Source organism: Adiantum capillus-veneris, chromosome 4 (genome assembly GCF_014529385.1).
Source record: "Adiantum capillus-veneris isolate H3 chromosome 4, ASM1452938v2, whole genome shotgun sequence".
In the NCBI taxonomy this organism is placed as follows: Eukaryota; Viridiplantae; Streptophyta; class Polypodiopsida; order Polypodiales; family Pteridaceae; genus Adiantum; species Adiantum capillus-veneris.
In genome coordinates, this window is record NC_140934.1 from 73,477,559 (window position 1) to 73,504,705 (window position 27,147).

The following is a 27,147-nucleotide window of genomic DNA, read 5'->3' on the forward strand; positions in this document are numbered from 1 at the left end:
TTGGATAGATGAAGCCAGCCTTCAAGAGTCGATTCACTTCCTGTAGGAGAGCCTTTTGTTGCACAGATCCTAGTCGCCTTAACTTTTGAGCCACGGGTTTGGTCCCTGGTTTCAATTCAATTCGATGCTCTATTACATCTACACCTCTTATTTGTGAGTAGTCAGTGATAAACAAATTGGGATACCTCCTTAACATATTGATGTAGGACCTCTTCTCCTCACAAGTAAGATCTTTTGCAAGCATCTTCTCAAATCCTTCTTCAAGGTGGTGGCATCTTTCATCCCCTCGTGTGTGATTGTCTGTTGGCTTTTCTTCTACTGGAACATCTTGAGTGTTGGCGTTGAATACAATTCCCATTACCTCCAAAGAAGACTCCTCTTCACTGGTTGATGCACTGGTTGATGCTTCCTCATCACTTGAGTAGGGACTCTCCTCCTCGCTCTCTTCATCTGCCGTGGTTTCATAGTTGATATCTAGTTGCTTTCCTTCTCGCCAATCATACACCACCGGTTGACCCTTCTTAAGAATCAAACGACCACTTCCTCATTTTTGATCTGCATTCACAGCAATGAGCCAAGGCCTCCCTAGGATGATGGGATAGCCCTCCCCCTTAGCTGGCATGACATACATATCCACTCGTGCATCTATGTTACATACAGAGACTTTTACATTTTCAATGATCCCCAAACACTTCACACTTGAGTTGTTGGCTAGCCTAGCTTGACAATTAGAGGACTTTGTAATTTCGAGCCCTAACTTGTTCATTGATTTTTCCGTGATCACACACATTTGAGCTCCACCATCAACATATACATTAGACACCTTTTTACCCCTTATGTAAGCATCCACAATGGGTTCCACATCTTTTTGTAGCTTTGAGGCCACAACCTTAATGGAAAGATTTGCTTTCTTTTTTGGAATTCTTGTACTTACCAACTTTGGCCATTGCCTTCTTACTTTGGCTGATAGGTGCAGAAGTTGAGGCCATGAAATGTTTGGCTTTTGGGTTTGTAAATCCTCCAAGATGTTGTAGGGCTCTAGCTCCTTTCCCAATGGGAAGTCTTTGATACCAATTTCCCTTTGCCTTGATCTTTTCTTCCTGCTACTTTCAGCTTCTTCCATCTTTGACTTCTTCTTCTTGTCCCTTCTGGCTGAATTTGTTCCTTCACTTCTCATGTCTTCATCCTTATCATGTGCTCTTGTGCGTTTTTCTGCCGGCATAACATCAAAGTTTAGAGTATGCTCTTCTATTACCTCTTCTAGCTTGATGATGTTGACTCCTCTTTCTTCCTCCTCATGTGGGACGGGAGGTATATTTGCTGGTGGTGGTGGTCGTCGAAGGATTTGTGGGCCTTGAGCTGTTCTTGTTGCACAGTGAGAGGAGGCGGTCTAGGGGGATATATGTCTCCCGGAAGTCGCCTTGGATGTGGACAATTGTACATGACATGGCCCATTTCATTGCAATTCCAACATCGCAACTCTTGAGCTTGTCTTCGTTGATTGCGATTCCCTTCTCTTGGTTGTCGTTGTTGAGGTAGGCCTTGTACTAGATTCAGAGTGAGGTTCTCAAGCTGTTGAGTTAGCCTTTGTAAAACCTCTTGTTGAGAGTTATCTCCTATTTGTGAAGATTGTGCAAGAGGGGCCCTAATTGGTGCTTCCATGGTTTGTGAAGACTCCCTCTCACTCACTTCATTCAAACCCCTTGCTCTATGTGCTTGGAAGTGTAGTTTTCTAAACTTGATGATGGCTACCTCACGTGCTTCTTCGAAGGTGGATGGGAATTTTAGCTCTACTTTAGCCTTTAAAAGTGGATACAAGCCAACCATGAATCTCTCTTTTTTTAGAAAGTTAGGTGCACCACCAGAATTTTCTAATGTAGCCTCCCACCTACCCCATAGATTGACAAAGGTTGCTTCATAAGAGGGATAGTCTTCAAGTGATACCTGCTTATGCCCAATAAGACATTTCCATAGTCCTTCAGAAGTATCACCTTGCCCGAACTTGGAGAGGAAGCTTGCTCGCAGTCTCTCCCAATTGGACTTGATTTGGGGTTGCAAGGCCTCATACCATGCTTTAGCTTCTGCTTTTAGAACCAACGGGAAGGCTCGTAGCTTTACTTCCTCTTCATCTCTCCCGGATATGAGATGTGCCATCTCCAAGTTGTCAAGAAACTCTTGCGCATCTTCCCCACTTCTTGCATAGAACGTGGGAAAAGAACTTGACATTTTTTTTAGACTTTTTAAAATCTCTTTTTTTAAAGAAACTTTTCTCTTACAGGCCGCACAAGATTACTGACACTATAAATCTAATTACATTAAAATGAAGATGTACACATCCATTGTTAATTCGTACTTTATCATAGGTAGAATGAATGGATTAATTAAAGCATTGATTTCATTGAGGCGATGGATCCAAATATCCTCCTTATGATAGACTGAAACCTAAACTTAGTTGCAATGATTATATGAATGGATTGCCGAGCAATAGGCCTAAAAGGTTCATTATTTTGATCGTGATTCATGTGCTACTCCTCGTTGTTGGTTTGAAGACCTCGTTCCTTCATATGGCCCTTGAGCACCCCTTCACCACTCCTTGTTCCTGCCTTTAAAACAAAATGAAAACGTGAACATCAAAAGAAGTCTCATAATTGATGATTGGAAGTATAATTGGATTGGGTGATGCCAGTATTTCTCTAAGTCTTTCTGCACCAAACATAAAAACAATGCGTTGCTGGAAAAAGACTTTTCTATCTATGTGAACATTTACTCTAATGTGTTGTGCAAAATGAAATGGATAGATGGGAACTCCATTGTTCATCACTAAAGAATTTGAAGGTAACTTGGAAATATGTTCCTTAGTGGGGGCACCACTTTATGAGGGAGAGCTTTTTGAAATGGGGCCTCTAAACCCAAACCAATGGGCCTACCCTCACAAAATGTTCGTAAAGAGGTACGCACACTACTTGGGACACCACCTTCTTTTGGGAGTGGAGAAGGAAACCAATCAAAATGACACTTGCACTCACCCACTCAAGCAACACACTTTGAAAACCCCCTTACTCTATATACACTTTGGACACTTGAACACCATCAACGATTATGCAACCCAATGCCGTGCATCAAAATGAAATATGCAATTTGTGGAATAGCATTCACCTTCTCCCCATAAGAATACCCATAATACATCCAAACTCTTCCTCTCTCAAGCACTCATCAAAAAAATCATGCTCACAAGACTTGCCTCTCAAACACACAAGAGAATCACTTACATCAAACTAACACACTTTACATAGAGAGCTCATCTCCATCTATGCAATGCCGTGACACAAATAAAATCACCATGAGAGGTAGCCACATGCATATGTAATGAAGCAAAAGAGAGTTGGAGTGAGAAATTTCTTTAGACCAATTGAATAAGTGTGGAGAAACAAACCAATGGTAAATTGAGAATAGAACACTTACTTGATTTCTCGCACACCTTTTAAGGGGAGAACCGACGCTTGCTAACCATCACGAATTGCGACACTTGAAAGTTTTGAAGATGATTTCATGATCATTAACATAACCATGAGAGAGATCATGATGTATTTACAAGTTATTGAGGTGCTACAAATGATTTATTGGGTTGATGGAGTAAGAGATTGTAGAATGGAAAGAGTGGAGAATAGAGTTGCACTTCCTCCAAAGAGGAAGGTTAGGAGGGAGGATGTGAAAGAGGGAGAGTTGGGGTTTTCTCTACTATTGATCAAGAAACAACATGAAGTTGAAAATATAGGTGTGTGTGTGTCCTTGAGTCTCTCCAAGGGGGGCTATTTATAGTTGTGTAGGAGTGGGATTATGCTACACTTAATTAGAGTAAGTGATTAGACCTAATTAAGTTTCCTTTGACCACTCATTGAATATTGGACATAAAAGGGACTATTTATTCACCAAAAATATCATTTTAGACCGTGAAGGCTCCATAGGGGTGCATAATGTAGGTGGGCCCCACCATGAGGCCCTACGGGTGGCTCCTGCGGGGTATCTCAACTTGTCTGTCTTGGCATTTAGAAAGCATCTTTAGGTTGGTCCCATCACATGCAAGTGACCTTGAACACTCATTGCTCTTCTAGAAGATGAGTAGGGGAAAAATAAGATCTCACTCTCTTGATTTACTTGATTTACAGTTCCCTTTTGCTGCGAATCTGACAGATTTACACTATTTTGACCATAACTTTTTACCTGTAGCTCGGAATGACATGCTTCAAAAGGCAAAATTGACCTTCTCAACATGTTTGATATGAATTTGGACTATTCTTCACGCCCATGCACCAAGGAATTCGGTTTGGAAGGTCCACACTAGGCTAGGGAACCTTTTGCTTCAAAGTCTTCTTGTATGGGCCCTTTGCTTGTATGCATCCAAGGGGAATCATGCTTTTTCAAAAGGCTATGATGCTTAAACAAATAGAGGAGGGCCAAATATTATTTGCTTGTGAAAAGAATATACAATTGGAGTCTTTTTGAAAGGAGAGAAACTATATGTATATTCTTAAGAGATATTGGGCCACCTATGTAGGGGGCATAGAAGACTTGTAGAGAGGGACCATAATCTTTGGTAAAGACAAGTGGAGAGTTGATTTCCATGGGAATTTATCTATAAGGGGTGGAAGATGGATATATTATTTTTCTACTACTAATTCACAAGAGGTAAGAAAGTTTGGGGGTATATAGTTGGTTATTGTATGCTTACTTTTATTTACAAAGCAAAAAGAAAAGGGTGGTAATATAAATATATGACTAAGGTGACATTCTTGGGAAGAGTACAATGTATGTGTCGCCACAAAGGTTAAACGAAGAGAGGAAATTTACTCTAGATAACTTAATAGCGTAGAAAAATATATACACATATGAGGAAGAGGACATTGAGTAGGCTGAGAAATGTTGCAAAAAGATGGTTACCATTTTATGCCACTCAATACATACATACATGTGTGTGTGTGTGTGTGTGTGTGTGTGTGTGTGTGTGAGAGAGAGAGAGAGAGAGAGAGAGAGAGATGTACACAAACACACACACCCATGAGGAGAATTTGACAAGTCAAACTCAAGCTTTGTTACTTGAAACCATATATACATACATATATACATATATATACATACATACATACACACACACACACACACACACACACACACACACACATATATATATATATATATATATATATATATATATATATATATATATATATATATATATATATATAGAGAGAGAGAGAGAGAGAGAGAGAGAGAGAGAGAGAGAGAGAGGGGTGGGAGGGTGGGGGGGGATGAGGGAAGGAGGGCTGCTCCGAGTTCCCATAGAGCCAAAACATATGTGTGTGTGTGAGTGTGTGTGTGTGTGTCACACACACACACACACACACACACACACAGAGCATGCTCCCATATAGCCATATAAAGTGATATATGTATATAAATATATAAGGTTACTAGTCCTATCTCCCACACACACACACACACACACACACACACACATACACACAAACACACACACACACACACACACAAAATCAGAGAAAGAGAGTAATATTGTCATCAAAGGTGATAATATGACCTATGGGGACCAAATCAAACTCTTTATTCTAGGTTGACTAATGGCTCTCGATGCTTGAGGATTATGGAGATGAGGGTGACAATTGAGCATCCATGAAGTAGCTAGGAGGCTACAAATGTGAGGAAATCACGTTTGAATATGATAAAATCCGACCACTCAAGTTGGGTAAGAAGCTAAACCTACTAAACTTGAAAGGGGTATAGTGTATGCGCAATAATGGAGAACACTTCCCAAATGTCCCAATACCATGTTTCATATCAAAGGGAGTGGGAGCTAAATTGGATCGTTGTTTAGGTGCAAAGTGCAGATGATAATATAGGCTCAAGAATTTGAAGGTGAGATCATTAGATCATCTCTCAAAGATTAACATGCTTTAGCAATTGATGGCCATATAGTAATTTGGACTGTTATAAATTATTACAACTTCACTATTCAATTTGGTGTTTGAAGTCTTCACCCATCACCATAGTATGATTAACGTTATCATGATTCAATGTCACTCTCTCATATCATCATTCATTATCAAAGCATTAGTAAGTGTATGGTCATGATGATGAAGTGTTGGATATCACTTTTAAAGAATGATTTCTTGGTATGAAAATGTATACTCCAAAGACATGGGTCTCCTACTTCATTATAGTGTGTTGGGACAATAAGATGGTGATGATACCGCTCCATTTTCCTTCTTATGAGCACATTTCGCTTTAAATTTTGTGAAATTTGATTAGGTTTGGTTTCACCCACCAAGTTCCAACACTATCTCTCATCACACAAGGTCTATAAGTTTGTACTTTATTATCTCTCTCTCTCTCTCTCTCTCTCTCTCTCTCTCTCTCTCTCTCTCTCTCTCTCTCTCTCTCACACACACACACACACACACACTTAATTAGAGAGAGGGAAAGAGAGTCTGGAGAGTCAATGAGAATGTTGGATGGTTGAAAATCATTGATGTTTGCTTTACCTCACTCTCAATCTCAAGTTCGATCACCTAGCTACTCTGTAGACCAAGCTCTGTGTAATCTTTTACATGTGGTTAACCTCGCGGTTTTTTGGATCCTCAAATATCGAATCTTGAAAGGGTTTAGATGATATCATAATTAATCTTGGAAAAGTACGTGAGTGGGCTAGTGTAGCAATGGGGAGAGTTGTGAGCATTTTGGTAGCCTATGTTGATATGACAAACTAAAGTTTTAGTGTCGTAATGACTTGAGGTTGCATTGTGTGTAAGCTTCAATTACAAAATAATCATGGAAATACTCTTTTAGTTGTTGAAGATGATGAAACACGAAAGAGAAGGAAGATAGCAACTCAGAGTAGGAAGAAGATGGAGAAGGAGAAGACACAGAGCTTACGTACGAGATCTCTATAGTCTATCTCTCTGTATTAGAATAATAGAGTATTTTACAAACTCAGAGCTACAAAGCTTATATGAGACCCTAAGAGATAAGGTGTCCTTTCACACCAGATTTGGAGACTCTCTTTACCCTTGTTTTTATTCTGTACAACAAGAGCATGATCCATACCATCCACCTGTAAAGACTTGTTCTTATGTGATTGATCCTCCTGCAATAGCAAAGCCACTAACTCTTCAAAACGAAGAGGCTCAGGATTAGCTCGCAAAGACAGAGTCAAAGAAGTCTGAAAAGTCAAATAAGATGGTGGTAGTGAATTGAGTGTTTTGGAAACCAAGTCCTTCTCTGGAATCACTTCATCAATGCTAAGCAATTGCTCTTTAAGATCCCTGATTTTTGTAAGATGCTCGACGATATCGTCACCTTCGTCCATCTGTATTTTGTCAAGTTGTTTCTTCAAAAACTCTATTCTAGCAGCGTTTCTTCCTCCAAACATAGCTTGCAGAGTGTTCCAAGCATCCTCAGAAGTTCTGCAAGATCTGATATGTGGTGTGATTGTCCTCTTTATGGTTAAGGCAATCACAGCCATAGCTTGTGCATCTTTAGTATCCCATCTCTTTTGCTCTGCAGTGACTTGTGAGGGTCCTACACCAACAGCTGCACCATGACTAGGCGTGGCAGGTGCAATGTTACATGGACAAACTTCATCTCCAGATACATAATCCCACAATCCTTTACCAACCAAAACACTTTTGTCCATAAAAGACCAAAGAGAATAGTTGGTACCATCCAATTTGTCTTCGGATGTAAACGCACCAAAAATATCTTTCTCCGTAGATTGAGCCATACTGTGGATGTACACAAGAGAGCAAAAGAACCTCCAAGATATTCACAAATCTCCTCTCCAATGTAAGCAAAACTCTACACAAAATCTCAACACAAAGCTAAGACAAGGTGCTTCCCAAAAGAACTGTTTACCTTAAGAAAATCTGTCAAAAAACACACCCTCTTTATCTAAACGCCTCCGAAAAGTAACTTCTACTACGCTGCTCAGAACAAAATTCTGAGGGCTCGAACGGCTTCAAAAGGGGGGTAAAACACAGGTCACTTGTCACCTACTCAGAATACTCCCGGAACGTCGAGGATGCTCCCACGAGCAAATTTTTCGAAAACTGCGATTGCGCGCGCGAACGCGAAAGCGCAAGCAGAGGCTCTGGAAATCACCTTGCTCTGATACCAATTGTTGAAGATGATGAAACAGGAAACAGAAGGAAGATAGCAACTCAGAGTAGGAAGAAGATGGAGAAGGAGAAGACACAGAGCTTGCGTACGAGATCTCTGTAGTCTATCTCTCTGTATTAGAATAATAGAGTATTTTACAAACTCGGAGCTACAAAGCTTATATGAGACCCTAAGAGATAAGGTGTTCACACCAGATGTCCAAGGGGAAAAACCCAGTGGGAGAAAAGTGCCCTTGGTGAAGCGCGTATACACACTAACACTACTACATGTCTACAAATCCCCCTTGTAGTGATAGTGTGAATCCGTACAAGGTAGCAAATCATCATGTGTATGAGAGTAAGCCCAAAGCTTTTCGGAAAGCTTCAAACTTTTCTCGTGATAACGCCTTCGTAAATAGATCTGCAATGTTATCCTGTGTAGGACAGTAAGTTAGTGTGATCTCCCCTGCATGTAGCCTTTCCCTAACATAGTGGTAGTGAACCTCTATGTGCTTTGTTCTTGCATGAAATACTGGATTCCTTGCAACTGCCATAGCACTCTGACTGTCAGTGAAAATGGTAGTGGGTGCTTGTTGACACTCACAAAGATCTGCCAATAACCAGCGTATCCATACACAATCAACTGTTGCCGTGAAAGCTTCCCTGTACTCAGCTTCACAAGTTGATGTAGCCACTGTGGGTTGCTTCTTGCTTAGCCAAGATATACATGCATTTCCCAAGAAAAAACAATTCCCACTTGTGGAATGTCGTGTGTCAAAATCACCAGCCCAATCTGAATTGCTGTAACCAAGAAGCTGCATAGAACTGTGCTTTCCATACATATCCCCCCTTGGAAAGAGCATGGAAAGATTAGGGGTACCTGAAAGATAACGAAGTATGCGCTTCACAGCCTGCCAATGATGCATACCTGGGCTGTGCATAAATCTGCTTGCTTGTGAAACCCCAAATTGAATGTCTGGACGAGTGTTGCCTGCCACATATATCAAGCAACCAACCGCTGCTGCATAAGTATGTACATCAAAAGGTTCTCCAGCATCGTGCATGCTCAACTTTAATCCAGTTTCTATGGGTGTAGAGATTGGTTTACAATTTTGCATACCAAACTTTTCCAAAATTTTATGCAAATATTTTGCCTGCAATATGTATATGCCATCCTCTGATTGCACAAACTGAATACCCAAGTAATAATGTAGCAAACCAAGATCAGACATCTCAAAGGTTTTTCTCAAAGCATCTTTAAACGCTTCAATTTCATCTGCAATATTGCCTGTAAGAAGCATATCATCCACATAAAGTGTTAGCATAATGAGAACTCCATCTCTCTTTTTGACATACAAAGTACTTTCTGTTGGACTATTTTGAAATCCCTGGCCAATCAAATAAGTATGTATCTTCTCATACCATGCTCTTGGAGCCTGTTTTAGACCATACAAAGCTTTACTCAATCTACATACCTTTTACAACAAAACCACTTGGTTGACTTACATAAACTTCTTCCTGCAAATCACCATTCAAAAAAGCAGTTTTGATATCCAACTGATGCACTTTCCAACCATGATGAGCAGCAATTGCAACTAGTGATCTAACTGTGGACGCACGAGAAGTAGGAGCAAAGGTTTCATCATAATCTACGCCTTTCTGTTGTGCATAGCCTTTTGCCACAAGCCTTGCTTTGTACCTGTCAACAGTACCATCTTGTTTCCTTTTTACCTTAAAAATCCACTTTGTACCAATAGGCTTTTTACCTGTAGGCAAGTCCACTAGATCCCATGTATGATTCTTATGAATAGAATCAATTTCTTGCTGCATAGCATCTTTCCACTGAACACACTCTAAAGCTTATTCAAATGAATTAGGCTCATCTGCATCACAAAGAGTGCTAAAGCAAGCCAAATCTACTTGCTCTCTGCCAAAAGTAGTACCAGCACGTGTTTTTCGTGGCAACGGTGCATCCAACTTGCTATCCTGCAAAGTTTTTTGAACCCATTTAGGCAAGTTTCTTTCTTCCCTGAGAACTTCTTGCTCTTCACGCACAATTTCCTCTACATCATGAGGTGTCACATGCTGATCAAAAGATTGATCAAGATTATCAACCTGTTGTGATTCTTGATTCTCCACAAAAGAAGGAAGCAAACCTTCAAATACATCATGTGTCTGCATATGAGGTACATCAAAAGCAACCATAGGTTGAGCAGTAGTTTCTGCAAAAATTACATCACGACTTTCAAAAATCTTGTTTGTACCAGGATTGTAAAGTCTATAACCTTTACTTCCACTACTGTACCCCACAAATATACATTTGATTGCCTTATCATCAAGCTTCCCACGTAACTGCTGAGGGATGTGAGCATAATCAAGACAACCAAAAACACGAAGATAACTGACTGAAGGTTTTCTGTCATACCAAGCTTCATATGGAGTAATGGTCTTCAAGGCACGAGTAGGACACCTGTTCAAAACATGTGTTGCACAAGCAACTGCCTCCATCCATAGCTTATGAGGCAAACTCTTAGCCTTGAGCATACATCTAGCCGTCTCCATTAAAGACCTGTTCTTCCTTTCTGCAACACTATTCTGTTGTGGTGTGTATGCCATAGTGCATTGGTGTTTAATGCCTTTCTTTCCCAAAAAATCCTTAAATGCACCTGACATGTATTCACCTCCTCGATCGGTACGAAGAGTCTGTACTTTGCAACCTATTTCCTTTTCAACCATGGCGACATAATGTTGAAAAACTGCAAACACATCTGACTTTGCTTTGAGTGGATACACCAAACAAAACCTGGAAAAGTCATCAATGAAGGTCACAAAATAAAGGCTGTTTCCTATAGATGGCATCCTCATAGGACCCCATACATCACTGTGTACAAGCTGCAACTTTCGTGTCCCTCTAACTGAACCATCCTGCGAAAATGCAAATCTGTGTATCTTTCCAAGAATGCAACCTTCACATACATGTCTTGGTGGCATCTCCAATAAAGACAAATCATGCACCATATTATGATGTTGTAAAGTCATCAAACTGCCATAACTAACATGCCCAAATCTAGCATGCCACAACTCAGCATCCTGCATGGCCTGAGTCTTTGTTTCTGCAATACACACCTGAATCTGCTTTTCATAACGATCTAGCACAAATAGTCCATTTTCCAGCGTACCTGTAGTGATAAGAGAATAACCATTCTCTCGATCTCGTACAACACATCTGTCATCCTCAAAAATGACCCGAAGACCATTTTTTGCAAGAGAGGATACAGACAACAAATTCTTCTTGATCCCTGGAACATATAAAACATCTGGCAAGCATAAATCTGAACCATCTGAAATGGTAATCAAAATCTTACCAACGCCTTTGATTGGATAAGAAGCATTATTTGCACATGTCACCTTCTTTCCTGCTGGAGCTGCATCCAATGAACAAAAAAAATCCTTCCTTGAATTAATATGCCTGGATGCACCACTATCAAAGTACCAAATCATTTGTGTCTCGTCAACACTGTAAGCAGAAAAATCTGAATATACTAAAAAAGCATAAGAATCCTGCACAAAGTTTGCAAACTCTTCTTTAGCTGTAGAAGAATCACCAGAAGCTGAAACAACCAAACTTGACTCTTTCTTCTTTTCTTTAGCAATTCGCTTTTTACACTCACTAATGTAGTGACCAGGTTTCTTGCAGTAGTGACATTTACCTTTCTTCTTGGACTTGTCGGAATCACCTTTAGACTTCTCTGAAGACTGTCCTGGAGTCAGACTCACCTTATCTCACAGGGTCTCATATAAGCTTTGTAGCTCTGAGTTTGTAAAATACTCTATTATTCTAATACAGAGAGATAGACTACAGAAATCTCGTACGCAAGCTCTGTGTCTTCTCCTTCTCCATCTTCTTCCTACTCTGAGTTGCTATCTTCCTTCTATTTTTATTAATACAAAGTGATTAAGAGGAAAAGAATCTCTCTTTTCTGTTTCAAACACTCTTTTATTTTTATTAATACAAAGTGATTAAGAGAGAAAGAATGTCTCTTTTCTTTTTCAAACAATGATAGATAGATAAATAAGGGCAGAGAGCCTATCCATGCCATTAACAAACCCCCCTACAATTCACACACACATGGTGCATCAAATATGTCAAGTACCTAGCACAACACACAGGTGAACGTCAAAGAGTTAGGTAAGCAGGCATCTTTAGGGCCAATTACTTCAAAGCATTGTCAGAGAAAATTCTAAATGGAACTTTATATAGTTTTGCATATTCCTTTGTAATGAACAATGTTGCATGTGAAGATCCCATTTTATAGAGAGAGAGAGAGAGAGAGAGAGAGAGAGAGAGAGAGAGATGAACTCATGCATCAGCTTTCTTGGCTAATTGAACAACAAAATCTTGAAAATTATGATTGAAATATTATGTGATATGCAAGTCTGCAAATCCTCATAAATTATACACCAGGTACACCAAGGTTATACATCCCATCTAAAGATTCTAGAAAATTTAAGCTATGTTGTGAGCAAAAGAATGTATCACCTCGAAGGCATTTGCCAACCAATGAACATCAAAGAATAACCAAGTCAATGGAACAATATAGCAACTTAAAGAGTCAACAATTGCTTTATGTTTCAAAAAGGTTACATGAGGATGAACACATTGATATGGGTGGATTTTCATTTGATTGTCTTCTCAGAGGGTTTATATATCATCTCCTCCATTTTTCTATGTATATGAGATGTCACTATTGATAGTTAGTTATTATAGATGCCTTATTGTAGCTTTGGAGGATGATCTTAGTTAATAATGAAGCATCCAAGAATATATTTGACACTACCTTATCGATGCATAGAGAATGTTTGCACATGTTGCCACCTTGGGGAAAGATGAGGAAGGAGAGTGTCACATACTTAAGTTTGGCTTCTAATTAGCCGTGGTAACGTGCGGGTCACGTACTAGTAATTCTAGTAAATTTTATACACACACACACACATTGATGAGTTCTTTTTATTTGACATTTCATTTCACAACTTCACATGTCTTAAATTTTCTTGCATTCTATAAATTAATTTTAATCAATATTTGAGAAAGTCTCTTTTATTAAGCGACCGTTGGCCGAATTTCCTCCTCAACACAAAGAAACTAATCGATAATACTAGCATAAATTTGCAAGATTTTTAAACTATATTCTCACATATTTTATCGTTTTTCTTCCCTAGCTTTACCATGGTTTGCAACCGACTAGTCTCGATTTTTAACCGACTAAAGGCTAAGCTGAGGCAGTCCTTTCTCAAACACCGATTCTAGTTAAACTCAACCTTAATGACTTTAACAATTTTTTATTTTTTAGAAAGCCACCATGACCCTTTCACTTGTTTTTCTTAAAACATGTCTTAAATTTTCTTGCATTCTATAAATTAATTTTAATCAATATTTGAGAAAGTCTCTTTTATTAAGCGATCATTGGCCGAATTTCCTCCTCAACACAAAGAAACGAATCGATAATACTAGCATAAATTTGCAAGATTTTTAAACTATATTCTCACATATTTTATCGTTTTTCTTCCCTTTACCATGGTTTGCAATCGGCTTATAGTCTTGATTTTTAACCGACTAAAAGCTAAGCTGAGGCAATCCTTTCTCAAACACTGATTCTAGTTAAACTCAACCTTAATGACTTTAACAATTTTTTATTTTTTAGAAAGCTATCATGACCTTTTCACTTGTTTTTCTTAAAATTAAGTGCGGGTATTAGTAACATTAAGTGCTGTTTTGCGTAAGTGTTTTTCACTAGTGGAGCTCCTATTGAGGTTATGTACTACAAAAGTGATGGATTGTAATTATTATGAATACTCTTGATAACATTTTATAAGTTTGCAAAAGTATTTCTTGAGATGAGGGTGTGGGTGAGTCACGAGTGGTGGACGTAATCTAGTAAACCTAGTTGAAGCCAAGTTTTAAATAGTTTTTTTTAAAAAGTTTGCAAAAGCATTTCATGAGATGTTTTCTAGATTTCGATTTCATGTATAGTTTTATTTAAATTCATGAAAAAAAAAGACACTGAAGTGTAATGTTAATATTGGTACCAAACAAACTAGTGTTAAGATGAGGGCCCCGCGACTGCTCTACCAGCTTCTTATAATAATGCTCATGCACGCTCCGCTAGCTACCTGCTCCGACGCCAGGTGCTGCACCACTACTGCATCCTCCACCTGCAGCTCAATAGTGTTCATACCTGCACCCTCTCTCTCTCTCTCTCTCTCTCTCTCTCTCACACACACACACACACACACACACACACACGCGGTACACACTCCCGCCGTCCTGCAACTATGGCAGCTTCTGCTCCAGGACTCCTGTACAACTTCCCATGGCAGAACTGGGGAAACTTCAAGGTTTGTGCGTTCGGTTCTTTTTTCTCAAAGGTCTCCCTCTCCCTCTCTCTCTCTCTCTCTCTCTCTCTCTCAGACACACACACACACACACACCCACACACACACACATGCACGATGATAAACAGCCCCTCTCTTTCTCTTTCATTCTCAGAAACTCGCGTGCGCATGCTGCACGCACATTCACATTTCTGAGCTCCTTCCTAGCTCTCTCTATCGCACACATACAATGCACATTCCTCTGAGAGAGAGAGAGAGAGAGAGAGAGAGAGAGAGAGAGAAAATAAGAAGAAGAAGAAGAGAGTTTTGACGTCGTAGGAAACTAACATGTTTCTTTTTTTTTGTTGGACGTTGGGTCAGTACTTGCTGTATATACCCCTGGCAGTGAGAGCATGGCACACAGGGGTGATAGAGGGGTGCTCCTTTGCACAGAATATATGCTTCCATATGCTTCTTCTTGTGGCTGTGAGGTACCTTCTATTTCAAATGTGGGGCACAATGTCGCGCCTCCCCTACTTCTCACGCAAGTATCAAATTCAGACCAAGGGCATCAAATTTGAGCAAATTGATCATGAGGCTAGCTGGTATGTGCTTCTCCCCCCCTTCTTTCATAGTTTTCTCTTCATATATGTACATTCTATGTTGCGTCTATGGGAAGAGCGGGAGAGAGGGAGAGGGGAAGACAATGTATGGGTAGAGCCCAGTGCAACATTGTGATCCCTTATTCGCTTGATGAAGATGAGAATAATAGAATGGGTAGTAATTAGGTCAGCTTCCATGGACATATCTATGTTTTTCTTTATGAATGTATATTTATTTCCATATATCATTATACTCTTACTCGCATACACATCAACATATCATTATCAACGCGAACATGCGCAAACACACACACACACACATACTTGCACACGAGCATATAGAGACAATGATGTGTGTATATATATTAATGCAGACCTACTAATTCATTGTCTACATATTTCTCTCTCTCTCTCTCTCTCTCTCTCTCTCTCTCTCTCTCTCTCTCTCTCTCTCTCTCTCTCTCCACCCACACACACATCATTATCTACATATGCTTGCTCACACAATATACAATTAAAGGTAAAATCAAAGCTTTTGAGGCAACTCTCCTTATGTCTATGCAGCTCACGCTAAAACAACCCGAGCCATCTCTGATCGTGATATCACATGACTCTAGCTAGTGGTCCAAAGGCCTCTCTCAATAAATATTGAAAGCGACCTCGTATCTCATAGTATAATGGACAATGACATATGATGTAACTCTTGTCTCTAGCTCTACATGACACAACCGGCAAATCCTGGCCTGTGCTGGTACTCTCCTAAATTTACCAGTCTCAATCTCTAGTTAATCCGATGATGTGCGCATTGACCAATAGCATATTGTATCCCATGGGATAAATGAGTGTCCATTTTTAAAGGCCTGATCATAAATCCATTCCGATGAGACCCAGAGAAGATGCTCTCTATAGAAAGCCATCTTGATTCCAAGCTCTTGTGTTGGCTCCGTCCATGTCCTCATAGTATCTAGTTGAATCAAATCCTATTTGGTGAGGCGGGTAATCTTGGTGTGAGGAATAAGGAGGGTACATCCGACAAGTACAGGAAGGGGAGTAGTCAGTCCATACTAAAACCATGTAGCTGAAACCAAGATGTCATCTGTGCATATCAACAAGATGTCTCCTTGTGAGGGAAGCGATCGAGAAGACGCCAAAGCTAGGCGAGCTTATCATCTTTGGGGAGATCCCCGATACTGCGTATAAAAGAAGGGATGTGGTGAGGTGTCCCAAAATATCCAAATTTGTAAATGAAGGCGCTCGCTATTGCTGCCCTCACCCCTCCTCGCCATCGTTGCATACTCTGCCCTCGCATAGCCTCCAGCCCCACCTCGTGCACACAATCATCTTGCTCGCCCCAGCATGTTGTGCCCTGCACTTAATCCCCCCCCCCGCCCAACACCTGCAATCTACTCTCCCGCCCAACAAGTGCCCACTGTCCCCTGTTTCCTGCCCGCACTCTACCGCTGCCGCCCCTTGCCCCCCATTTCACTTCATTGCCCACCCGCACTGCCTCTGTTGTGGTGGGCTTTTTATAGCCTATCGACAACGGTCTCGACACACTCGCCAGGCCTCACTCTGCTTCGCCTTGACAATGATGTTTCTTTGACATTACCCATCGGAGCTTCTCAAAGGGTTGTCTTCACTCGCCCCCCCTCCCCCCTCTTTCACAACAACTAACATAGACGGAGGCTCCTGCTCCATCCTAGAGGGACTCTCAAGAAGCCCCCTCGTCCGACCCTGCAGAGCCCACCATTCGACTTGCTCTTTCACTGACAGAGGAAGCGAACCTCGCAGCAGAGGTGGAGCTCCTCCAGGCGACCTCCGTCATCTGCAAGATCACTGGCACCCACCCTAGCAGAGGATAGATGCGTAATCTCCTCTAGGCCCCCCATTTAGCAGAGGTGGACAAGACCCTCGACGTTCAGCTTCTCGGATGTGGCTATTACTATCTGCTCTAGATAGAGTTTGAGACTCCCGAGATGGCGTCCAAGGTTGTTGCGATAAGCCCCTGCCATCCGAGCAGTTCGAGCTGATTTTCGACAGTGACACCATGGTTTCGACCCAGCTAGTGACATTATTGTCGAGGAGGCAGACCCTTCCATCTCAATTTGCTTCCCCGGCCTGAGGAGGGAATACCTTCCACTCCTATCCAGGAAAGTCTCAGAGATTGGAGTGTTCTTGAGACACCTCGGCAACCTCTGTAGCTGCCAAGGCCGCTTTCATTCCCATAGTACGTGTTCTAGTTCGGGACACCCACACTCTCCTGAAGGTCATTCTACTACCTCTTGTGAGTGGTGGTTGGCTCTGTCAGAGCGTGGAGTATTCGGGCCTACCGAATCATTGTTTCATTTGTAGTTAGATGGATGATCTTGCGAAGGCTTGTATAGGGAAGAGGCCTCGACCTTCACCTTAGGCTCAGCCCCAGCCTCCTAGGACTGGTCTCCAACAGCAGACAAAGTCATAGGAATTACATTACTTAGGCAGTCTCACCCTCCAAGCCTGGGGCTCAGGAAGAGCAGGGCTGACAGCAGCTTCGTAGTCGACGTTGAAAAGGGCCACCACATCAGCCTGGTCCTCTGCGTGGTCGCCAAGCTCCAAGCCAGCAGCAGTGGGTTTCCACAGGGAACCGTTTCGACCCTCTTCAGCAGGAGGAGGTCCCAGCTCCACCTTCACCTCAGCCTCACCTTTGACAGTCCCTCCTCCCCCAATTCTCCTCCGCGCCTTCCCCCAGCCTCCTCCCCTCTCCCCGCCTCGCCCCTCTCCTTCTGCCTCTCCAATCCTCCATCTCCCACTAGCCCCCCTGCTTCCACATCTCCTCCCATTCCTACCCCACAACTGACCCAAGGGGTAGAACCTTCCTTGGCTGCTAGGAGATCTCTTGGCAATGCTTTTGCCACGAGTCGCTTGGCGAGATGGACAACCCTTCTTGCGTACCCCCGTTCTGGTGCAGACATCTCGCTTTGCAGTAGTTCCTTGTGGACTGACGAGTTTCGACATTCGTCATAGGTGGGATTTCTTTGCCTGCAACTCATGCGGTTTCTCGGTGACCCTTCACTAGGCTTTGAGGCAGCTTGTTTTAGAGTTCATGTGCGGTTCCTTGCAGCTACATGGATAGAGACTGTGGATTCAGCGGTTAGCTTCTCTTTTCCCTTATGTGGCAGGGACCAGTCTGAGTGGACTCTGGACTCAGTGATGGAGTGACTGCAGGCATAAGCTTTCGAGTTCTCTCACCACATGGGAGACCTGGGGGTTACAAGCCTGGTACAGACTTTGTGACTGTTGGCCAAGTTCTCCTTGACACCTCCAAACTCGGCACGATGTAGACACATTGTGTGTAAGGTGCAGCGGAATGAATGTTGAACTTTGCTCAAGATGAGTGCTCCGAACTGACCTCAAGGGCTCCTTTTACTTATGGAAGGGAGAGCCTTCCGTTCCTTTAGTGACAGAGTGCAATGGGTACAAACAAAGTGAATGGACATTGTGTGTGAAGGTGCATGAGACTGAGAGAGAGAGAGAGAAGAGAATACGACATCACAGATGTTGTCAAACCCTCCTCCAAGGGCCCCACTCTCGATGGCGAGAGTGTTCTACTATTGATTGTACAATCTGATACAACGATGTTGATGCAAGTCTAATGGCTGTGTCGATGCCGACGGAGTGGACGACGAGGACGATGCTAAGGCTAAAAACTGAGTGCTTTGAATCTGCAACTGCTTGCTGAATTTCTATGGCTGAAACCGCTGTTTCGTGTGGCTTGAAAATTTTGGACAGCCTCTACAAAAGCGCTGCCCTATTCTGGTTCGAAAACGCTAGACTGCTTCCAGAACTCTAGACTGCTGGCTGTTTTATTACTGCAGATAGGCTGCGCTGCTGCCATATTGTTGCTGGCTGAAAACACCCTGCTGAAAAAACGATGGACTGCTGCATGTAAAACGGTGCTGTCCTGTCCTTTGCGGGCTGAAATAATTGACGCGAAAATGCTACTTGCTGGCTGTTGTAATCGCCATGGTGCTGGTTGAAATCGCCTGCTGTTGTTGTCATAAAACGCAATGGCTAAGGTTCTCCAAGGCTAAAAATGCTGATGGTTGAGGTGAGGGAAAACGCCACCAAGGGGGGAGTCTTGCTTGAGAGAGGTTCTTGTTCTTGTTGAGAGCTGGCTTGTAGAGCAATGCTCCTGTTGCCTTATCTGCTACAAAGTGCTAGCTTTGGTTTGCTTATATATTATTTTAGCAAAATTGCCCTACCTAGTTTCCAACCAAAGTCACTTAATAAATAAGTGAAAAATGTCAAAAATAGGAAAAATGCACTGGAAAATTCCCCTGAAGGATTCTGATGGGAATACTTATGATTATGCTGTGTGCAATTGGAGGTTATACATCTAATCTAAGTGACTGGTCATGTACGGTCTGCGAACAGATTCACAAAAGTGCCAAATCACTTCCTATTCTATACTGACTTGATTGAACTGAACCCTGGTAATGCTATAGCTTGTCCACGGACACATAGGGTTGGATGTGTCACGTGACATCCCCTCCTTTTGAAAGTGAGGTACTGGTACCGAACTGTATGGCGTCTAGGGAGATCGCCAATAGCATTCGGAATCCTAAAAAGGACTCTTCGTCGGCCCACTCTGATGTGTGGGTCGCGCAGTACTTGAATTTCATAAAGATTTGCAACGCTTGCTTCTTTGGGCCGCGTTGAAAGCGACACAAAGTCATCTGTGGATCCTTCAATGCTTCAACTTCGTCTAGAGTCATGCTTCTTCCTTCTTCAAGAATCGTTATGGCTAAAAATTCCTGAAACCACTTCCAACACAAAAACATGAATATACCTATTCCATGTAAAGTGACTGAAAAAATCTTGTCTTCCTAAAAGACTGTGCATGCAATGTAGATGAACAAATAGATGGAGTGCCAAACCGTTCACCACACACACACAAATAATGAGATTGACTCTTGTCTTGCTGTTCTAAATCAATTAACTGTGGCAATTTACAATGGAAATGCCCATGCTTGCTGCTCATACTTGCTTGTGCTCTTTCTACGACTGTGTCATGCCAAGGAAGAGACATGGAATGTGACTTCCTTGAATGCATACTTTTTAGCTTTTTATGAATAATCCGCATACAACCGTGCTCATTCATGAGTGAAATGTGCTCAACGTACAAGATGTCATGCCTAAGAAAAGGGATCACATAAGGACCCTGACTAAAATACAGGAAACGATCACGAATGAAACACTCGAACAATGCGTGCTGACTAATCATTCAAACACATAGTACTTCCTGTAAGGGTTCTTTGGACCTAGGCTCGAGAGCCAAGATCGGTTCTTCCTGTGTGATCGGATCTGCCTGGGGGGGGTGCTGTGGACCTTGATTCAAAAGCCAAGATCGATTCTTCGTGATTGATCGAATCTGCAACCAGGTTAGGTTTGCTAGAAAAAGCATCAACTAAATCATTATCCTTGTGAAGAATCACGTCTTGATCATACAAATCATCATGCTCGTGAGAAATCACATCGTGATCATCATGCTTGTCATTGGCATCCAAATCATCATGCTTGTAATTATCATGAAATTCATCATACTTATCATAGTCATGTAATTCCTGTGTATCATGCTTTGGAGAAGAAGAGATTGAGAGAGTCTCATTCTCCTGAATCCTTTCAATCTTCGCCTGCGCATTAGAAATGAGAGAGGGAGAATGAATGTCATGTGACACATCCAACCCTATGTGTCCGTGGACAAGCTACAACATGATCAGGGTTTAGTCAGTCCAGTCAAGTCTAGATTAGAAGTGATCTGGCACTTTTGTGAGTCTATTCGTAGACCGTGCATGCCCAGTCACTTAGTGTAGATGCATATCCTCTGGTTGCACATAGCATGATCATCAGTATTCCCTTCAAAATCCATCAAATTCAGTCTGGGAATTTTCCATTGCATTTAGCCTATTTTCCCTATTTTTGGTATTTTCACTTCTTATTTTTAAGTGACTTTTTAACAAAAGTAGGTAGGGCAATTTTGCTAAGTTAATATATAAGTAAACCCAAGTTAGCACTTTCTGGCCAACAGGCACCTTCTCAGCAAGACCCAGTAAGAACCTTGGCGTTTTTCATTGCCGTCACCGCCAACACCCTCAAGCACCTAGCGTTTTCTGTTCTAGCAGTTCCCGCGTCATCAGCAACTCCAGATCGCCAGCGATTTGCATCCCTTGCATCATCGCCATCAGCAGGCAGCCCTAGCGTTTCCTAATCTCAGCCAAGATTCCCCATTTGCCAGCGTTTTTACTAACGCTCATCCCAAAATCCAGCGTTTTTGGTTTTCAGCCCAAACTGCAGCAGATACACAGCGTTTTCAGCAAGCCTTAGCAGCAAACAGTTCATCCCTAGTTGATTGCAGAAGATCCCCCATTTTCAGCCCATAAAACGCAGCCAAAACAGTCATTTTCAGCCACCCAAACAGTCCCAAAATTCAGTAGATAGAAGACCACAGATTTCAGCCCTAAGTAGTCGTCATCATCACCGTCGTCGTCATCGGCATAGTCCCAAGTTGCATCAGTCCAGTGCATGCAATCATAAGTAGACCACTCTCACCGACGAGAGTGGGGCCTTCGAAGGAGGGTTTTATGTCTCTGGTGTCGTATCTCTCTTCTCTCTCTATCTCTCAGTCTCATACACTTGCACGCACATTGTCCATTCACTTTGTTCGTGATCATAGCACTTTCCACTAAGAACGGAAGGCTCTCGCTTCCATAAGAACTAAAAGGAACCTTGAGCATAGTTCGGAGCACTCATCTTGAGCAAAGCGCAAACAATCATTCCGCTGCACCTAACATTGGTATCAGGGCTTTGGCAGTGTTCTATATCACTCAAGGAAAGAACCACAAAAACCACATAATTTTCTTTTGCTTGTTGAAGTCGCACGAACCCAAGTTCGCTTGGACATGTCGATTCCTAATCGTGTTTTTTGAAGAGTGACAGGAATCCCAAGAAAGAAGGGCTTGTCCAGCCTCCCTTGTGCCTCTTTTCACTCATTGAGAGCGGACTGTGCGTTTAGCGGCCGGCCAATCGACGTGAGGTGGGAAAAAGCAACCTTGGTGTGAGCGCAAGGTCGCCAAGGGATGCGCCCCGCAGAAAGGAGTAGAACTCAGGTGAAGAGAAGATCCTTCTCAAACACGGTTTGCAAGCGAAAGAAAACCTCAAGAACCTCAAGCACCAAGACCCCCAAGAACCCAAGTTCCTCGTGGACTTACGAACCAAGACTCCCACGAACCAAAGTTCCTCGTGAACTTAAGAACCCCAGACCACAAGAACCCACGACTTCAGAATGGTCATCACTCGAAGCGGAATGGATATTTCGCTTGGAGGTGATGAGCATGAGAGAGGCGAAGAAGAATTTTCCCCACCAGGAGGTTTTTCCGACCCTCCCCCTTACACATCTACGTCAAGGATTGCACTAACTCCTATGGAGGCTTTGGACCAGATGTTTATGGAAAGGAAGTTACAACGCGAAGCAAGAAATGCAGAAAGAATGACAGAATTTGATCGTGAATGCAAAGAAAGAAAAGCAGAAATGGAACGCAGACACGCAGAAAGAAAATCAGAAATAGATCGTAGACACGCAGAAGACAAAGCAGAAAGAAAAGCAACACAAGAACAAAGCGACCGACAAAACAAAGAGTTCTGGCGACTCTGTTCTCAAGTTCAGGCACAGATGCAAGAGATTTGGGGAAAAGAGACTCTCTCAGTCTCTTCTTCTCCAAAGCATGACACATAGGATTTGTATGATTGTGAGAAGCATGATGATTTGACTGGCAAGCATGCTGAATTGAATGACAATGATTTGCATGATGATAAGCATGATGATTTGTATGACAAGCATGATGATTTGCATGATCAAGATGTGATTTCTCACAAGCATGATGAATTGCATAATCAAGATGTGATTTCTCACAAGCATGATGAGTTGCATGAAGATGATGTGATTGTTCACAAGGATGATGTGTTAGTTGATGTTTTTTCTAGCGAAGCTAACCTCGTTGTAGATTCGATCAATCACGAAGAATCGATCTTGGCTTTCGAGTCGAGGTACAAAGAACCCCCACAGCATGATTCGATCATTCAGGAAGAACCGATCTTGGCTTTCGAGCCTAGGTCCATTGAACTCCCACAGGAAGTATTATGTGTTCGCATGATTGATATGCACGCATTGTTTAAATGTTTCATTCGTGATCGTTTTCTGTATTTTAGTTAGCATTGTTATGTGATCCCTTTTCCTAGGCATGACATATTGTATGTTGAGCACATTTCTCTCATGGATGTGCACGAATGTATGCGGATTTTCCATAAAAAGCTGAAAAGTATGTGTGTAAGGAAGTCACATTCCATGTCTCTTCCTTGGCATGACACATTTGTAGAACGAGCACATGAAAGTGTGAGCACCAAGCATAGGCATTTCCGTTGTGAATTTCCACAATTGATTGCTCTAGATCATAAGAGAAAGATTCGATCTCATTGTTTGCGTGTATGCGGTGAATGGTTTAGCACTCCGCTTCTTTGTTCATCCACATTGCATGCACAGTCTTTGAGGAAGACAAGATTTTTTCCAGTCACTTTAGATGGAATAGGTATGTTAATGGTTTTGTGTTGGAAGTGGTTTCAGGAATTTTTAGCCATGGAGATTCTTGAAGAAGAAAGAACCACGACTCTAGACGAAGTCGAAGAATCGAAGGATCCACAGAAGACTTTACGTCGCTTTCGGCGCGGCCCAAAGAAGCAAGTGTTGCAGACCTTTATGAAGTTCAAGTACCGCACGACCCACACATCAGAGTGGGCCGGCGAAGAGTCCCTTCCAGGATTCCGGATGTTATTGGCGATCTCCCTCGACGCCATACAGTTCGGTACCAGTACCTCACTTTGAAAAGGAGGGAATGTCAAGTGACACATCCAACCCTGTGTCCGTGGACAAGCTACAACATGATCAGGGTTCAGTCAGTCCAGTCAAGTCTAGATTAGAAGTGATCTGGCACTTTTGTGAGTCTATTCATAGACCGTGCATACCCAATCACTTAGTGTAGATGCATACCCTCCGGTTGCACACAGCATGATCATCAGTATTCCCTTCAGAATCCATCAGATTCAGTCAGGGGAATTTTCCAATGCATTTAGCCTATTTTCCCTATTTTGGTATTTTCACTTCATATTTTGAAGTGACTTTTTAACAAAAGTAGGTAGGGCAATTTTGCTAAGTTAATATATAAGCAAACCCAAGTTAGCACTTTCATACTCAACAGGCACCTTCTCAGCAAGACCAGCAAGAACCATGGCGTTTTCCATTGCCCTCACCGCCAACACCCTCAAGCACCTAGCGTTTTCTGTTCTAGCAGTTCCCGCGTCATCAACAACTCCAGATCCCTAGCGATTTGCATCCCTTGCATCATCGCCATCAGCAGGCAGCCCTAGAGTTTCCTAATCCCAAACAAGCTTCCCCATCTGCCAGCGTTTTTACTAACGCTCAGCCCACAGTCCAGCGTATTTGGTTTTCAGCCCAAACTGCAGCAGATACACAGCGTTTTCAGCGAGCCTTAGCAGCAGACAGTTCATCCCTAGTTGGTTGCAGAAGACCCCCCATTTTCAGCCCACCAAACTCAGCCAAAACAATCATTTTCAGCCACCGAAACAGTCCCGAAATTCAGCAGATAGAAGACCACAGATTTCAGTCCTAAGTCGTTGTCGTCATCACCGTCGTCGTCATAGGCATAGTCCCAAGTTGCATCAGTCCAGTGCATCCACATTGTACCACTTTGTGCAATCATAAGTAGACCACTCTCGCCGACGAGAGTGGGGCCTTCGGAGGAGGGTTTTACAACGTCTTTGGTGTCGTATCTCTCTTCTATCTCTATCTCTCAGTTTCATACACTTGCACACACATTGTCCATTCACTTTGTTCGTGATCATAGCACTTTCCACTAAGAACGGAAGGCTCTTCCTTCCATAAGAACTAAAAGGAACCTTGAGCACAGTTCGGAGCACTCATCTTGAGCAAAGCGCAAACAATCATTCCGCTGCACCTAGCAATGAACAACTTGCTCTCCACGAATGACAATGGGAGAGTCACTTTTGGCGAACGTATTTTCCGCCCAATCAATGAGAGGGTTATGCTCACGAAACCATCGAATGCCCAAAATCATATCACATGCTGAGAGAGAAGAGACTAAAAATTTTCTACGGAAAACAGCTTGTCGAACTGTAAACAACACATCAAGGCACTATTTTGTGATGAGAGAATCCATATTGGGAGCGAAGCCAAAAACCTCGAGAGAAGATTTCTGACTAACTTCAAGGCGGGCTCTCTCAACAAGAGAGAGACTGATCACATCATGCATACTGCCAGGGTCAAACAATATGACAAAATGCTGCCTCATCATGTGACCATAACATTTAATGAGAGACTCATCAATGGGAGGGTCAGGAGAAACTTGGGGCACAATCTGTTGTCATTTATTGCATTGACAGAGAAAGTGGGTTCTGTGGATGCTGTAGATTCATTAGAGTCAAGCTTAGGACATGTTCTTTTTATGTGACCCTTAATGTGACAATGAAAACGACGACCTTCCGTAGAATAAGTGCTTTACTCTTCCCGACGTGATATATCCTCCTAAAATTCCTTGAACTACCTTTTCATATGGAGTGAGCTTAGGTTTAGTAATTGTGTTAGCCTTACTCTTAGGTTCATTGGAAGAGTTCTTTTCTGAGAGTCTATTGGAAGATTGGTTAGAAGAGTTACCGTTCTTACCGTTCTAAGGATTCTGAGAAGTCTGAGAGGTACTTGTGGAAGTCTGTTTTCCTTAGGCTTTCCCTTGTTGTGCTTCATCTCCCGTGCGAGAGCAATCGCTACCGCCTTGTTGAGATCGATTGAATTGAGCACCTCAACATTGTACTTGATATACTCGTCCAATCCATAAATGAATGCCTCCTTGTGCTCCGCATCCGATTTGCGTAATTGAGTGCCGAGCTGCAAAACATGATTAGAGAAAGACATAGCTGGCATACCATTTTTCTTGAGACCGCGCCAATCATCCTTCAATCGTGCGAGGTACTGAGGTGGCATAAACCGCGCCTTGAGCTTGTTTTGGAAATCAGCCCAATTGAAGGAAAGGGGCGTGAATTCGTCGGCTTCATCTAGGTGCGCGGCTAACTGTGCCTCTTGCCATGCGTGGTACCAATTGATGGCATCACCGGCAAGGTACATAGCCGCCGTCAAAACCTTGCTATTTTCTGTCTTCTTAGTTGTCGCAAAATAGGCATTAAATTGATGCAACCAAGCATGTATAAGCGTAGCATCCATCTTACCATCAGACTTACTGAACTGGATCTTCTCTGTGATTGGGTTGTTGAAGTCCGAATCTCGGCTTGCGCCACTTGATGAACTACCAACATCTTTGGTTGGCTCGGACTTCGAGGCAAGAACCTGTCGAACCAATTCTTGCGTGCGGAGGTCCCTCTGAACCTCACGATTGGCCTCCAAGGCCGCTCGTCTTGCTTCAGCTTCCGTGCTTTTCTTTCTTTTCGAGCATCGCACTAATGCGAGTCACTTCTTGTTGTGCCATCGCAACGCGATTCGCTTCTTGTTGTTGTGCCATCATGTCCATCATCGACTTGACCAAAACCTCCATAGGATTTGGTGCAATCCCTGCCGTAGATGGCGAAGGGGGAGGGTCAAGAAAACCTCCATAGTGAGGAAATTCTTCTTCACTACTTTCATGCCCATCATCTCCATGCGAAGTATCCATTCCGCCTCGGGTGATGACCATACATTGTGATCTTTGGTTCTTAAGTTCACGAGGAACTTGGGTTCTTGTGGGTCTTGGGTTCTTGAAGTTCTTGAGGTTCTTGAGGTTCTTCTTTTGCTTGCAATCTGTGTTTGAGAAGGATCTTCTCTTCACCCGAGTTCTGCTCTTTTCCGCGGGCGCACCCCTTGGCGGCCTTGTGCTCACACCAAGGTTGCTTTTTCC

At 42.5% G+C, this 27,147-nt stretch overlaps 1 protein-coding gene across 2 annotated transcripts in view; it reads left to right on the forward strand.

Moving 5' to 3' along the window:
* The first annotated feature begins 14,312 nt into the window (after window positions 1-14,312).
* The window catches only part of LOC147459409 (very-long-chain aldehyde decarbonylase GL1-4-like), a 28,608-nt gene continuing 15,773 nt past the window's right edge, over window positions 14,313-27,147 (forward strand). The window contains exons 1-2 of one of the 2 annotated variants that reach the window (XM_086509826.1): window positions 14,313-14,561; window positions 14,919-15,142. In XM_086509826.1, the coding sequence (XP_086365952.1) occupies window positions 14,499-14,561; window positions 14,919-15,142 (287 nt within the window). In that variant the 5' untranslated portion in view covers window positions 14,313-14,498. The remainder of the gene's footprint in view (window positions 14,562-14,918; window positions 15,143-27,147) is intronic. The other variant, XM_086509825.1, reaches the window with a different exon arrangement.